The sequence below is a fragment of the Scyliorhinus torazame genome, chromosome 2 (assembly GCF_047496885.1).
Source record: "Scyliorhinus torazame isolate Kashiwa2021f chromosome 2, sScyTor2.1, whole genome shotgun sequence".
Taxonomy (NCBI): Eukaryota; Metazoa; Chordata; class Chondrichthyes; order Carcharhiniformes; family Scyliorhinidae; genus Scyliorhinus; species Scyliorhinus torazame.
The window spans coordinates 39,165,690-39,182,903 of NC_092708.1; the positions used below are offsets into that span (position 1 = coordinate 39,165,690).

At 47.4% G+C, this 17,214-nt stretch overlaps 1 protein-coding gene across 6 annotated transcripts in view; it reads left to right on the forward strand.

Moving 5' to 3' along the window:
* Positions 1–17,214, forward strand: part of ptpn4a (protein tyrosine phosphatase non-receptor type 4a) — a 428,661-nt gene that overhangs the window by 377,534 nt on the left and 33,913 nt on the right. For all 6 annotated transcript variants that reach the window (XM_072470160.1, XM_072470166.1, XM_072470164.1 and 3 more), the window contains one exon: positions 6,065–6,211. In XM_072470160.1, coding sequence (XP_072326261.1) covers positions 6,065–6,211 — 147 coding nt within the window. The remainder of the gene's footprint in view (positions 1–6,064; positions 6,212–17,214) is intronic.

Here is a 17,214-nt window from a genome sequence, read left to right on the forward strand (position 1 = left end):
ATAAATGAACATGAAAATGGGTGAGCACATGGAATTAGGACTTTTGTTAATCCGGAGGATAAGCACAAACATAAACTGTTTGGACTGAACAGCCTGTTTCTGCATTGTAGTTTCTATGTAATACTGTTAATTTTCAAACTCCCTTTTTATTTAGTTTAGCTTCCTCATGATTTGGCTTCTTGGAATACAATGCAAATTTGTGTTACACAACCAGTTTCTCCCAGCGATTGGAGTAGTATCCATCAGTGCAATGTTTGATCATTGTATGCCTCCAGTCTGCTGAGCAATGGGAGTTCCGCTGCCATCTCTGCCAAATATTAACTGAAGGCAACTGACTATTTAATATTGGATTGGAACATTGATAATTGTGTTGACTGCAATTTTAATAACGAAACCGAAGAAAACGTTTAACTTGTTGACTTTGATTGTCGATGTCACGTTGCCTTGTGCTGAAAAACTCATCTGTATTTCATTCATGCACGATGCAAACTTTAAAGTTAAATATGCGTACACCGCAGAGGGATTTTCAAAGTCAGAGTCGCATCCCACAGGTGGGTCGTGGGCGGGTGTCGTGAGGGTCCGGTACGATCGGGCGCTCCGTTACTGCGGTGATCCCAATTGCAGGAGGAGCGCACTTCTTTTACTTTGAGAATGGGGCCAAGTTGCAAATGTCCACCCCTCCGGCGGAGATGGTGAGTCAGCAATGTTGGGGGATCAGTGGGTTGGAGAGAGAAACTTAAATGTCCACGGCCCATGGTTCAACTCCAGTTTGTGTGGAGACGTCAGAGTGTTGGCTAGCGTCCGGGATGCCCCCAGTTCGGTGTGAGACTCGGCCCCTGGTTTTTGGGAGGTTACTGGGCACCAGGTTTTATTTTTGGGTGGGGGCTGTATTTGGTAAAGTCCAGGGCCGCATCTTCTCGAGCATTAAACTTGTGTCATGATTCAAAATTGCTACCTTGAAGAAATTTACCAATTTTGCCTTTTGACGTGAATTATAATGAAATTGCATTCTTGAAAAATAATAGATTTTTTAAGCTAGATTGCAATACCAGCTGAAAAAGTGCTCTTTACTATTGGTTATGTTGTGATCTCTGGTAACTACTTGTCCAAAATAAAATACTTATTGCAAACAAAATAAAAGAGAATGGCGGCAGCTGCCACCTTTTACATGAAAACAAATTAGGCTCTGTGAGGTATTCCAGAAAGATGTGGCAACAGCGAGCAGGGCACCTGCTCTGCACGCACACTTGATGGTAAGTGCCCTCCAGGTATGTGCTTTTGCTGCCAAATCACTGAGCAGTGTGGCTTCCATTTTCCAGCTGCTGGCAAGCAAGGCAAGTGAACTGTGAAAATGAATGGTTTTCTTCAAAGTAAGAGACAACCAAAGACTCAAGACAGTTTACCTATTGGACAGGATCTCGCAACAGAATCTGCTCGACAGAGCTGCTCAGGGAGTCCAGAGCAGGACAGAGCAGTGCTAGTGTCCATTCTGCACACCGCTCAAGGCCCCTGGTTAACAGCCTACAAAGAAGAAACTTAATTTGGGAGCAAAGCTGTATAAATATGATTTCTTGGGGTATTGTCCTTCATGAGACTACATGTGCAAGGTTGAATTTTTCGTTTTCATAAAGATGAAGACTGCACATATGCACATTGTCCTCCCCTCCTTTGCACCTGATTCAAGTGAGATTGTGAGAACCAAGCAGGCTCTCCTTTCATATTAAAGTTAAGCAAACGTGGCGCTTGTCGCGAAGGCTGGCAGGCGTGGGTCGCAATCAATTTTGCATCGGTCTTTACTGTAGAGCATACTACAAGCATCCCAGAAATAGTAAAAAGGTACAGGGAGGAATGAAATACAATCACAACCACCAGAGAATTAATTTTAAGCAAACTAATGGCGTTAAAGGCTGACAGTCCCCTGGATCTGATGGTTTACACCCCAGGATCTTGAAGTAGCCACAGAAATCGAGAATACATTGGTAGTCATTTTCCAAAAATCCTTGGATTCTGGAACTGTGCCAAAGGATTGGAAACCTGCCAATGTGATATGCTTATTCAAAAACTATCGGGCATTTAATCTAACTTTGGTTATTGGAAATACATTAGAATAGATTATTAAGGAAAGAATAACAGTGCATTTGGACAGTCATAATCTGATCAAGCATGTCTGACAAATTTACTAGTGTTCTTTGAGGAGGTAACAGCACAGTAGATAAGAGATCAGCCACAGTAGATAAGAGGAGAACTATGGAGGCAGTGGCGTAGTGGTATTATCCCCGGACTAATAATCCAGAGACTCAGAGTCATGCTCTGGGGACCTAGGGTTCAAATCCTGCCATGGCAGATGGTGAAATTTGAATTCAATAAAAATCTGGAATGAAAAGTCTAAAAGATGATCATGAAACCATTATTGATTGTCATAAAATCCATCTGGTTCACTAATGTCCTTTAGGGAAGGAAATCTGTCGTCCTTGCCTGATCTGGCCTACATGTGACTCCAGATTTACAGCTATGTTAGATCATAGAATTTACAGTGCAGAAGGAGGCCATTTGGCCCACCAAGTCTGCACCGGCTCTTGGAAAGAGCACCCTACCCAAGGTCAACACCTCCACCCTATCCCCATAACCCAGTAACCCCACTAAGGGCAATTTTGGACACTAAGGGCAATTTATCATGGCCAATCCACCTAACCCGCACACCTTTGGACTGTGGGAGGAAACCGGAGCACCCGGAGGAAACCCACGCACACACTGGGAGAACGTGCAGACTGCGCACAGACAGTGACCCAAGCTGGGAATCGAACCTGGGACCCTGGAGCTGTGAAGCAATTGTGCTATCCACAATGCTACCGTGCTGCCCTTACGTGGTTGACTCTTAAATGCCCTTAGGGATGGGCAATAAATGCTGGCCCAGCCAGCGACACCCACATCCCATGAACAAATTTAAAGAAAGTGGATGTTCTATATTTGGATTTTGAAAAAGCATTTTTTTTTAAATATAAATTTAGAGTACCCAATTCATTTCTTTTTTCCAATTAAGGGGCAATTTAGTGTGGCCAATCCACCTTGCCTGCGTACCTTTGGGTTGTGGGGGCGAAATCCACGCAGACAGGGGGAGAATGTGCAAACTCCACATGGATAGTGACCCAGAGCCAGGATCGAACCTGGGACCTCGGCGCCGTGAAGCAACTGGGCTAACCCACTGCGCTACTGTGCTGCCCTGAAAAAGCATTTGATAACGTCCTACACAAATAGCTACTACACAAGATGGTGTAAAAAATCAGGTGTTGGAGGTAATGTTCTGGCATGGTTAGAGGATTTGCTAACGGGAAGCAGCAAGGGGGTGGCACAGTGGTTAGCACTGCTGCCTCACGGCGCCAAGGACCCTGGTTCAATCCCGGCCCCGCGTTACTTTCCATGTTTGCACATTCTCTCGTATCTGCGTGGGTCTCACCTCCACAACCCAAAGATCTGCAGGGTAGATGGATTGGCCATGCAAAATTTCCCCTTAATTGGGAAAAAAAAGAATTGGGACACTTTAATAAAAAAATAAAATTTAAATAGTACAAGGGACTTTGAGGTCTTTGTTCATGAAACCCAGAAAATGGGCACACCGGTGCGGAATGTAACAGGGAAGGCAAATAGAATGCTGGCTTTTAATTTAAGGAGGTTGGAGTATAAAAGTAAAGAGGTGTTGCTGCAAAGTACTCGTGAGAACACATTTAGAACACTGTACAGTTTTGTCCCCTTATTGAAGGAATGATGGATTATCATTTGGAGACAGAACAGAAGACGTTTACTAGGATGATTCCGGATATGGAGGGACTGCCATTGGAGGACAGATTGTACTCCTTGGAGTTCAGAAGAATGAGAGGTGATATGGGGGTTAGACAGGGTAAAATGTTGGGAGAATGCTTCCACTCATGGGAGAGCATAGGACCAGAGGGCATAGTCTCAGAATAAGGGGATTCTCTTGTAAAATGGAAATTAGAGTGGTGAATCTTTAGAATTCTTTACCGCAGAAGCTGTGTTAGTTCAGCCATGATCTTCTTAAATGGTAGAGCAATAAATTGGACAGTGGGAAAAGAAGGAAAAGCTCATAACACAGATGGATTTGGAGGGTTAGGATGAACACAAACTAGTGAATATTCTGAATGATAAGCCCTACAGGTTCTAAAAGGTCCAAAACAAAGTAATTCCCATGTATAAAGGAGGAGATTTGTGTTACATTGATTATTATCTGGAGTCACTGGACACAAGTGTGGTACATATAGACTGAAGACATATTTGATTCAAACTAGTTAACAGTAAATTTAGGACTGTTATTAGGAAATTAATTTTAACACTAAATTTAACACACGGATAGATTTCCAGGAAGGGTGGTGCATAAAACCATAGAATCTTTTAAGCAATTGATTGCTGAAAAGACCTCACTTTCCTAACTTTCTGGGTTGACAAACTACAATCTCATCCATGATTCTCTTGTGACCCTTAAGATTTTTGACGCTTGTAGTGTATTGAGAGCTCATTCAGACGGAATGGGGAAATGCAGATAGCTTTTGTTTAATCAGCTATGCTTGTAATATGTTTATGCGCAATGTCTAAATATTGTAAACAGATCTTGGGCTTATTCTTACTTCTCTGGTGTCCACCTGAGTTCAATCCTAAATTAAGTAAATAATTTAGAAATGATTGGATTTTTAAAGAAGCAACATATTACTATATTTAACCGAGTAAATCATTCCAAAGGCCATGGAGTAATCCTCAGCTTTGCATATATCATTTTGAAAGACCATTATTGTGATTCTGGAACTCTCCGCCTCAGAAGGCGGTGCAGGCAGAGTGTTGAATATTTTTAAGGCAGACCTAGAATGATTCTTGTTAAGCAAGAAAATCAAAGGTTTTGGGGGATAATTGCGAATGTGGAATTTGAAAAACACAATCAGCCATGATCTTCATGAATATCAATGCAGGCTCGGAGGGCCAAATGGCCTACTATTTCACCTATTTCATATGTATATATGAATGACAGTTCTAAATTATTGTTCTTACCATTTGCATTCTTGGCATTGTAGCTTCATAAATCTATCTGTTGCTCGAAAAGTTTTGAACTTTTCCTCAATAGTGCATTCTAAAGGTTTTCAGCTGAGTGGCTATCTTTTCAATAACCATTTTTCTCTGATATTGAAGAACCACTTCACAATAATATGAAACCTTATCTGGAGGATAGTTAGACAGAGGAGGTACAGTCCTAACAACCACCTAAGTTGCGTATCAATGCACAGGGTTTATCTTGTTTTATAGATAAAATTATAGGAGCTCATCTTATATCCACCTTCACATTTATCTTGTAATTGCTCAATCCCCTTGATAAATAGGTAGTAGGTTGGTGAATTTACAATGTGGAACCACGGTATCTCTGGCTTTCTGAAATTAAACCTTACAAATTTGTCCCAAGTGTCTATTCATTGACTGTGTGACATCAAGTGCTTTGCATATACTAAAGCAGAGAATAGATTAAGTAGTGAGAACAGAAATAACTATTTGGGATAAAAGCAAATTACTGTGGCTGCTGGAATCTGAAACAAAAACTGGATAATCTCAGCAGGTCTGACAGCATCTGTGGAGAGAGAAGGGAGCCTGCTGTGATTGGCCAATATTTTCCGTTTTTTTAATAAATATTTCCAATTAAGGGGCAATTTAGCGTGGCCAGTCCGCCTATCCTGCACATCTTTGGGTTTTGGGGGCAAAACCCATGCGAACATGGGGAGAATGTGCAAACTACACGAACAGTGACCCAGGGCCGGGATTGAACCTGGGACCTCGGTGCCGTGAGGTAGCAGTGCTTGCCACTGTGCTGTCCCCTGTTTTCATAACCATTGGGGAAGCAGTCAAAACTTGTGTGACTTAGAAGTTACACAGGGAAGTTATGGTTTTTACATTTTTGAATCTGAATTGACAATTTTCAATTTAGGGTTATACAATTACAAAATGAAGCTATCTTAAGGAAGGAGTGGTTGAGAAATTATAGTCAATTATAATCTTTTCCCTTTTAATTTTGCAGATGGAAATCCCTTCTTCCAGTATAATAAATCGGTACATTGCTTGTCAGGGGCCTTTACCCAACACTTGTCCAGATTTTTGGCAAATGACTTGGGAGCAAGGGTCCTCTCTAGTTGTCATGCTGACCACCCAAGTGGAGAGAGGCAGAGTAAGTAAAATACATAAGGATCGTTCTTGCACTAAATGAAAGACATAACCTTAACTATACATCTATGGGGAGACAGTTGCATAGTGGTAATGACAGTGGACTAGTAGTCCAAAAGCCCAGGCTAATGCCCTGGGGTAAGGATTCATGACAGCTGTTTAAAATCAATTAATAAATATGAAGCTAGTCTGAATTATCGATTTTATTTTTTTTAAAATATATTTATTAAGAATTTTAACACCATTTTTCACCCTTACAAACAACACCCCCCCCCTCCCGTAACAAAAAGAAAGAAAACGCACATAGCAAGACGTGAACATGGTAAATCGATATGATACAGAGCTTTGTACATTGGATTCCTCCCGTTTTCCAGATCCTTCATGTATTTTCTTGCTCGAATACCCCCCCAAACAAGCCCCCCCCCCCCCCCCCCCAACGCAAAACATGCCCCCCCCCCTCTCTCTTTCCCCCCCCCCCCCCCCCCCCCCCCCCCGGGTGGCGGCTGCTGCTAACCGACCTTCATCTAACGCTCCGTGAGATGGTCTAGGAACGGTTGCCACCGCCTGTAGAACCCCTGCGCAGACCCTCTCAAGGCAAACTTTATCCTCTCCAACTTGATAAACCCTGCCATATCATTTATCCAGGCCTCCACGCTGGGGGGCTTCGCCTCCTTCCACATTAGCAAGATCCTTCGCCGGGCTACTAGGGGCGCAAAGGCCAGAATGCCGGCCTCTTTCGCCTCCTGCACTCCCGGCTCGTCCACTACTCCAAATAGTGCTAGCCCCCAGCTTGGCTTGACCCAGACTTTCACCACCTTAGATACTGTTCCCGCCACTCCCCTCCAGAACCCCTCCAGTGCCGGGCATGACCAAAACATGTGGACATGGTTTGCCGGACTTCCTGAGCACCTCCCACATCTGTCCTCTACTCCTACTCAGCCTCGCCCCCGTCATGTGCGCTCTATGAACCACCTTAAATTGTATCAGGCTCAGCCTGGCACACGAAGAAGAGGAATTAATCCTACTTAGGGCATCAGCCCATAGCCCCTCCTCAATCTCCTCCCCCAGCTCCTCCTCATTTACCCTTCAGCTCCTCTACCAACGCCTCCCCCTCTTCTTTCATCTCCTGGTATATCGCCGACACCTTGCCCTCTCCGACCCAGACACCCAAGATCACCCTGTCTTGACTCTCCTATGCCGGGAGCAATGGGAATTCCCTCACCTGTCGCCTCGCAAACGCCCTCACCTGCATGTATCTGAAAGCATTTCCCAGGGGTAGCCCAAACTTCTCCTCCTAGGCTCGCAAATGTCCCATCAATGAACAGGTCCCCCATTCTTCTAATCCCTGCTCGATGCCAGCTCTGAAACCCCCCGTCCATCCTCCCTGGGACAAACCGATGGTTACCCCTGATCGGGGACCACACCGAGGCTCCCATCGCTCCCCTGTGTCGTCTCCACTGGCCCCAGATCTTTAGCGTTGCCGCCACCACCGGACTCGTGGTGTACCTTGTCGGCGAGAGCGGCAGCGGTGCCGTCACCAGCGCCCCAGGCTCGTTTCCTTGCAGGACGCCATCTCCAACCTCTTCCATGCCGCCCCTTCTCCCTCCATCATCCACTTACGGATCATCGCCACATTTGCTGCCCAGTAGTAGCCACCCAGATTCGGCAACGCCAACCCTCCTGTCCCTACTGCACTCCAGAAACCCTCTCCTTACCCTCGGGGTCTTATTCGCCCACACAAAACCCATAATACTCCTGCCTACCCTCTTAAAAAAGGCCTTGGTGATTACAATTGGAAGGCACTGGAACACAAAAAGAAACCTCGGGAGGACCACCATTTTGACCGACTGCACTCTACCCGAGCGGCAACATGTCCCATCGTTTGAAGTCCTCCTCCATCTGCTCCACCAGCCTCGTCAGATTATGTTTGTGTAGGGCCCCCCAACTCCTAGCTATTTGGATCCCCAAGTACCGAAAGCTCCTTTCCGCCCTCCTCAGCGGTAGATCATCTATCCCCTTTCCTGGTCTCCTGACTGTACTACAAAAAGCTCACTCTTCCCTCCATTGAGCTTCTAGCCCGAAAGATCCCCAAACTCCCTTAGAGTCTGCATGACCTCCACCATCCCCTCCACTGGATCCGTCACATATAGCAACAGGTCGTCTGCATAAAGCGACACGCGATGCTCCTCTCCCCCTCGGACCACCCCCCTCCATTTCCTAGACTCCCTTAATGACATGGCCAAGGGTTCAATTGCTAATGCAAACAACAGGGGGGACAGGGGGCACCCCTGCCTCGTCCCACGATACAGCCGAAAATACTCCGACCTCCGCCGATTCGTAACCACACTCGCCACTGGGGCTCTGTATAGGAGCTTAACCCAGCTAATAAACCCTCCCCCGAACCCAAACCTCCGCAGCACTTCCCAGAGGTAATCCCACTCTACTCGGTCAAAGGCCTTCTCCGCGTCCATAGCCGCCACTATCTCCGCCTCTCCCTCCACCGATGGCGTTTAGGAGCCGCCGCACATTGGTGTTTGGCTGCCTGCCCTTTACAAATCCCGTCTGGTCCTCGTGAACCACCCCCGGGACACAGTCCTCGATCCTCGTAGCCAGCACTTTGCCAGCAACTTAGCACCCACGTTGAGGAGCGAGATCGGCCTGTACGACCCACATTGCAGTGGGTCCTTGTCCTGCTTCAGGATCAAAGAGATCGTCGCCTCAGACATTGTCGGGGGCAGGGACCCTCCCTCCCTTGCCTCATTAAAAGTCCTCACTAGCAACGGGGCCAACAGGTCTACGTAATTCCTATAGAACTCAACCGGGAACCCGTCCGGTCCCGGGGCCTTCCCTGCCTGCATACTCCCCAGACCTTTGACCAGCTCCTCCAACCCAATTGGTGCCCCCAAACCAGCCACCTCCTGCTCCTCCACCCTCGGGAACCTCAGTTGATCCAAGAATCGTCGCATCCCCTCTTCCCCCGCTGGGGGCTGGGATCTGTACAGCTCCTCATAGAAGGCCTTGACTGCCTCATTTACTTTCGTCGCACTCCGCACCATAGCTCCCCTTCCATCCATGACTCCACCTATTTCCCTCGCTGCCATCCTCTTACGGAGCTGGTGTGCCAGCATCCGGCTCGCCTTCTCCCCATACTCGTACGTCGCACCCTGCGCTTTCCTCCACTGTGCCTCTGCCTTCCCTGTGGTCAACAGGTCGAACTCCGTCTGGAGATGTCGCCTTTCCCTAAGTAGTCCCTCTTCAGGGGCCTCTGCGTATCTCCTGTCCACTCTTAAAATCTCCCCCACTAACCTCTCCCTTTCCATGCCCTCTATCTTCTCCCTATGAGCCCTGATGGAGATTAGCTCGCCCCTAATCACCGCCTTCAGCGCCTCCCATACCACCCCCACCTGCACCTCCCCGTTGTCGTTGGCCTCCAAGTATCTTTCAATGCACCCCCTCACCCTCCCACACACCGCCTCATCTGCCAGTAGTCCCACATCCAACCGCCACAACGGCCATTGGTCCCTCTCTTCTCCCAACTCCAGTTCCACCCAGTGCGGGGCGTGATCTGAAATGGCTATGGCCGAATACTCCGTTCCCTCCACTTTCGGGATCAGCGCCCTGCCCAGAACAAAAAAATCTATCCGGGAGTAGGCTTTGTGCACGTGGGAGAAAAAAGAAAATTCCCTGACCTGCGGCCTGGAAAACCTCCACGGATCCACAACCCCACCTGGTCCATAAACCCCATAAGCACCTTGGCCGCAGCCGGCCTCTTTCCGGTCCTAGATCTGGAGCGACCCAGTGCTGGGTCCAACACCGTATTAAAATCCCCACCCATTATCAATCTTCCTACCTCCAGGTCCGGAATGCGCCCCAACATACGCTTCATGAATCCAGCATCATCCCAGTTCGGGGCGTATACATTTACCAATACCACCCACGTCCCCTGCAGCTTACCGCTCACCATCACGTATCGACCTCCATTGTCCACTACGACATTCTTGGCCTCAAACGATACCCACTTCCCCACCAATATTGTCACCCCTCTGTTCTTCGCATCCAGCCCCGAATGGAATACCTGTCCTACCCATCCCTTTCTTAACCTGACCTGATCCGCCACCTTTAAAATGTGTCTCCTGGAGCATGACCACGTCTGCCTTCAGTCCCTTTAAGTGCGCGAACACTCGGGCCCTCTTTATCGGCCCATTCAGGCCCCTCGCATTCCACGTTATCAGCCGGATTGCCCCCCCGCCCCCCCCCCCCCCCCCCCCCCCCCCCCCCCCCCCCGCCGGCTAGCCATCCCCTTTTCTAGGCCAGTCCCGTGCCCGCGCCGCCCTCACCCTCCAGTCCCCCAGGCGGGGGACCCCCGACCACCTCTTCTGTGTCCAATTCCCCCTCGACCAGTGCAGCAGCAACCCTATTTCCCCCCCCCCCCCCAACCCGCTAGACCCATGTCTAGCTCTTTTGCTCCCCCCATAGCACTCCCGTAAGTCAGCTGACTCCGCCGTCCCATTGACCCCCCCCCGTGTGGGAATCTCCCAATCAGTGTCCGCTCCTCCATCCCCGTCCATCACCCAACCCGTGGAACATTTCCTGCGTGTGATTAACACCCTGTGTACAACAAACATCGAACTTCCCCCCCCATCCTCACAAACCCTCAGTTAGAGTCCAACTTTTCAGTTTGAATAAAGATCCAAGCCTCCTCGGGCGTTTCAAAATAGTGATGTTGATCCTTGAATGTGACCCACAATCGCGCTGGCTGCAGCATTCCGAATCTCACTCCGTTCCGATGCAGCACCGCCTTGGCCCGGTTGAAACCCGCTCTCCTCTTTGCTACCTCCGTGCTTCAGTCCGGGTAGATTCGGATCTCCGCATTCTCCCAGCTGCTGCTCCGCTCTTTCTTGGCCCATTTCAAGACCCTCTCTCTGTCTGTGAAAAGGTGAAACCTCACCACAATCGCCCTTGGCGGCTCATTAGCCTTGGGCCTCCTCGCCAATGTGCACCCGATGTGCCCCATCCAGCTCCAGAGGTCTCAGAGGGGCCTCCGCACCCATCAGCGACTCTAGCATCGTGCACGCATATGCCCCGACATCGGCCCCCTCCACTCCTTCAGGGAGACCCAGGATCCGAAGATTCTTTCTCCTCGACCTGTTCTCCAGGTCTTCGAATCTTTCCGCCCACCTTTTGTGCAGCGCCTCGTGCGCCTCCACCCTCACCGCCAGGTCCAAGATCTCATCCTCGTTCTCATTAACTTTTTTCTGCACCTCCTGGATCTTTACCTCGTGGGCCTTCTGGGTCATCCCTCATCCTTCAATCGCTGACAGCATAGGCGCCAGCATCTCTTTCCTCAGCTCCTCAAAACAGCGCTTAATAAACTCTTGCCGCTCCGGCCCGCCTTCCACTTTATCTCCGGCCGCCGCCATCTTGTTTTTCTTCCCTCGCTTCTCTCGCTGCTCCAACGCCGCTTTTTTAGCCGTTTCACTTCTTGTCCGTTCCATATACAGTGAAGGGGGGCCTCACTCTCACCTTCCCACATGGAACGTCTTCAAAGAATTCCCGTTGGGGCTCCTCTGGAGAGCCCGAAAGTCCGTAATCGCGGGAGCCGCCGAATTGTGCGGCTTAGCTCCGCATCGCCGCAACCGGAAGTCCCAATTATCGATTATTGTTGACTCTTCGGGTTCATTGATGCCCTTTAGGGAAGGAAATCTGCCATCTTTACCCAGGCTGGCCTACATGTGATTCTCTCCAGACCCAAGGCAATGTGATTGACTTTTGACTGCCTTCTGAATTAGCCTAACAAGACACTGTTAAAGAGAAATAGGGGTTGGGCAACAAATGTTGACTTTGCAGTGATGCTCACATCTCATGAAAGAGTGAAGAAAAAAATTAATTTTTTGATATGATTTCAAAAGGTTAATTTTGTCCTTGATGTCCATTAGAAGAATATGTTGAGATGAAGCAGGGTGGGAGGCAGTTCATGGTGGAATATAAACACCACAGAATAAAGGGCTTAATTCTGTGCTGTAAAACTCTGTCATCCAGCTCTGATACATTTGTGATTATTTTCAGCGTTGCTCTTTTTAAATTGCATGTGTTGAAGGAAAAATGTGTTCTAATTCAATTTGATGGATCATATCAGGACAATAGATATTAAATATTGATTGTACATTGCCTTGCTTTTGTCCATACAATTTTGGTGGGAAGTCTTGTATTTTGTTTCATCCTATTTGACCTAATTTTTACATGTTTGTAATATAATTTGCTAGTGCAAATTTATGAATGTTGTATTTCAATGCGTCAGTGAACCAGTAGTTTAATTGTAGCTACTGTCACTGAAGTGACGTTCAATTGATACCACATCTCAAGGGCTCAAATTTAATGGTGTTCTGCTCTCAGCAAACCAAAATTGAACATGATCTATATTAGTACTAGTTCTGAGGTTCATGTGATCGTACTTGGGAAGGGGGAAGAGAAGAAACCATTTCAATTAATGTTCACGTAGGAGTAATATTGAACTTTGCATATGGTTACTGTCTCTTTAATCATTTTCACCAGTTTAACTTTTACCTTCACTAACCTTGGAATATGATAATGTTCCTCAAAGTATGGTGCTGTCTGCTTCTGTCCATGAAAAGCAACTTTAGCATATTAGAGCGACCAGACGGAACAGCACTGGTGGGTGCCTCCAAGGGGATTGGAGGCCCCAGCTGCATGCCCTTTGAAATGAAATGAAATGAAAATGAAAATCGCTTATTGTCACAAGTAGGCTTCAATGAAGTTACTGTGAAAAGCCCCTAGTCGCCACATGCCGGCGCCTGTTCAGGGAGGCTGGTACGGGAATTGAACCGTGCTGCTGACCTGCCTTGGTCTGCTTTAAAAGCCAGCTATTTAGCCTACTGTGCTAAACCAGCCCCAGCCCTTTGGGCAGGGTGGTGCCACCAAGGTGCCCAGGTTGCATTGCCACAAAAAGTGGGCAATCTCATTTTCCCACACCATATTGCATCGGTCAAATTTTTGCCCACTCAAAGTCATAAAATTTACAGGGCGAAGGAGGCATTTTGCTCATCGAGTCTGCACCGGCCTTTGGAAGGCCACAATAGCCCCGTTTTGTACAGTGGGGAGCTCCACTCCAGTGTAGCAAGAGATCGGGATGCCATTTTCAAATGGTGTCCCGGTCTTTGAGGCTCCAGAAGCAATCCCTGACCCCCTTTCTCCCCCCGCCCCCTCCCCCCCCCCCCCCCCCAGCCTGAACACACTATGGGAGGGTCCCTGTCCCCCCGCAAACACCACCCCCCCCCCCCAAAAAAAAAACACCCGCACAGGGCACTCACAGCCCGATTGTGTGTGCAACAAAAATGCCAGCTAGGCACCTTGGCAGTGCCCATGCCAGCTGGTAATGTCATCTGGGCACATTGGCTATGCCAGGCTGGCACACAGGTGGCAATGCCAGGAGGCATTGGAAGAGAATTACACGTGGCACCACCCTGCCCAAAGGGCATGCAGCTGGGGTGACACCTACCAGTGCCGTTCCGTCTGGTTGCTCTAATATGCAGATTTGCAAAAAAGTGATCCCGCCCACAATTGACAGGATTCGCATCCTGTAATGTAAACGGCATTGCGAGCCAGGTTGACCCCAGGAGCGGGATCCCCCAGCTGTTGATTATGCCACTGCGAGCTGACTTTCTGCTACTTCGTGGCCATTGGATCGTGTGCAAAAGGTTATGGGGTACAGCAGAAAAAGTGTAGCTAAGGCCACATTCAGATCAGAAATGATCTTTTTGAAAGAAAGGATGGTCATGAGAGGCCAAATGGCTTACTCCTGATTCTGTTTCTTTTAATCTTATAAACCCTCAAACCACTTAGCTTCTCCAGTTCTGACTTGCACATCTCTGATTTTAAATGTGCCACCATTGGCACTTAGGCCCCATGCTCTGTATTTCTTTCCCTCACCCTCCTCGCCTTTCTCTCCTTTAAGACTCTACTTAAAACTTACCTCTTTGTACAAGCTTTGGGTCATTTACTCAAATATTTCTATTGCTCTATCAAATTTACAATTTTTACATTATTTGCATGAGCATAGTTTGGCAACAAATTAATTCGACATGCAGTAGGAAATCAAAAAAGAATGTCTATTCTATTCAATTCTTAAAATTATCTCAATCTCCAAATTTTGTTCCAGTTACACAATAGATGACTGAAGTGGGGAAATGTGATATCACTAACTTACTGGGATAGCGTTCAGTGCTTAGTTTTATACCCCTACCTTAATAATTTGATATCTGCTTATCCTGGTTATTCCCTTCTTTACATACGAACAAATGAATTGGGAGCAGGAGCAGGCCATTTGACCCCCTTGAGCATGCTCACCCATTTGTTAAGATCATTGCTGGTCAGATTGTGGCCTCAACTCTACACCCCAGTTCATCTGTTTAACCCTTGATTCCTTTGTTCATCAAGAATTTGTCAAACTCGACTTTAAAAATATTCAACAACCCTACGTCCACTGTTCCAAATGGAAGAGAATTACAGACTAATGACCCTCGGAGAAATTTTCCTCGTCTCTACCTTAAATGGGGGACTTTGTTCCCAAGTTCTAGTATCTCCAAGGGGAAACTTCCTCTTTGGATCCACCCTTCTCAAGGCCCCTCAGGATCTGGTTATTTAATAAGATGACCTCTCATTCCTCTGAACTCCCCTTCTACTCAATTCGCCTTGCGATAAGCACCAACATTCCAGTTGCCTTCCAAATCACTTGCTTTACTGCATACCAATTTTTAGGTTCAGATACCAGGATACCCAGATCCCTCTGAACCACCGAGTTCAACAATCTTTCTCCATTTAAATACAGTGGTAAGCACTGTTGCTTCACAGCACCAGGAACCCGGTTCGATTCCCGCTTGGATCACTGTCTGTACGGAGTCAGCACATTCTCCCCGTGTCCATGTGGGTTTCCTCTGGGTGCTCCAGTTTCCTCCCACAAGTCCCGAAAGACGAGCTGTTAAGTGAATTGGACATTGCACCCGAACAGGCGCCCTCCCTCTGTGTACCCAAACAGGTGCCAGAATGTGGAGACCAGGGGATTTTCACAGTAACTTCATTGCAGTGTTAATGTAAGCCTACTTGTGACAATAATAAAGATTATTATTGTTATATTGCTTTTCTCTTGTTCATGCCAAAGAGGGCAAGTTCCCATGTTTCCACATTGTACTCCACCTCCACTCACTGAACCATCTATACTCCTTTGCAGACTCCTTTGTCCACTTCTTAGCCTACTCTCCTAACCTCTTTGTGTTATCGGTAATTATAGCAACCATACATTCTGTCCCTTCATCTGAGTCATTGATATAGATTGAGGCCTCAGGACAGAAGCCTGTGGCACTCCACTAGTTATAGCTTGCCAACTTGAAAAGTATCCATTTATCCCTACCCTCTCTACATGCTGTCAGTTATACAGCCCTCTATAGGGGCTTTTCACAGTAACTTCATTTGAAGCTTACTTGTGACAATAAGCAATTTTCATTTCAATTTTCATTTCATCCATGCTAATATGTTGCCCCCGACACCATGAGCTCTTATTTTGTAACCTTTGATGTGATACCTAATCAACCAAAAGAACAAAGAACAAAGAAATGTACAGCACAGGAACAGGCCCTTCGGCCCTCCAAGCCCGTGCCGACCATGCTGCCCGACTAAACTACAATCTTCTACACTTCCTGGGTCCGTATCCTTCTATTCCCATCCTATTCATGTATTTGTCAAGATGCGCCTTAAATGTCCCTATCGTCCCTGCTTCCACTACCTCCACCGGTAGCAAGTTCCAGGCACCCACTACCCTCTGCGTAAAAAAACTTGCCTCGTACATCTACTCTAAACCTTGCCCCTCTCACCTTAAACCTATGCCCCCGAGTAATTGACCCCTCTACCCTGGGGAAAAGCCTCTGACTATCCACTCTATCTGTGCCCCTCATAATTTTGTATACCTCTATCAGGTCTCCCCTCAACCTCCTTCGTTCCAGTGAGAACAAACCGAGTTTATTCAACCGCTCCTCATAGCTAATGCCCTCCATACCAGGCAACATTCTGGTAAATCTCTTCTGCACCCTCTCTAAAGCCTCCACATCCTTCTGGTAGTGTGGCGACCAGAATTGAACACTATACTCCAAGTGTGGCTTAACTAAGGTTCGACACAGCTGCAACATGACTTGCCAATTCTTATACTCAATGCCCCGGCCAATGAAGGCAAGCATGCCGTATGCCTTCTTGACTACCTTCTCCACCTGTGTTGCCCCTTTCAATGACCTGTGGACCTGTACTCCTAGATCTCTTTGACTTTCAATACTCTTGAGGGTTCTACCATTCACTGTATATTCCCTACCTGCACTAGACCTTCCAAAATGCATTACCTCACATTTGTCCGGATTAAACTCCATCTGCCATCTCTCCGCCCAAGTCTCCAGACAATCTAAATCCTGCTGTATCCTCCGACAGTCCTCATCGCTATCTGCAATTCCACCAACCTTTGTGTCGTCTGCAAACTTACTAATCAGACCAGTTACATTTTCCTCCAAATCATTTATATATACTACAAAGAGCAAAGGTCCCAGCACTGATCCCTGTGGAACACCACTGGTCACAGCCCTCCAATTAGAAAAGCATCCTTCCATTGCTACTCTCTGCCTACTATGACCTAGCCAGTTCTGTATCCACCTTGCCAGCTCACCCCTGATCCCGTGTGACTTCACCTTTTGTACTAGTCTACCATGAGGGACCTTGTCAAAGGCCTTACTGAAGTCCATATAGACAACATCTACTGCCCTACCTGCATCAATCATCTTAGTGACCTCCTCGAAAAACTCTATCAAGTTAGTGAGACACGACCTCCCCTTCACAAAACCGTGCTGCCTCTCACTAATACGTCCATTTGCTTCCAAATGGGAGTAGATCCTGTCTCGAAGAATTCTCTCCAGTAATTTCCCTACCACTGAAGTAAGGCTCACCGGCCTGTAGTTC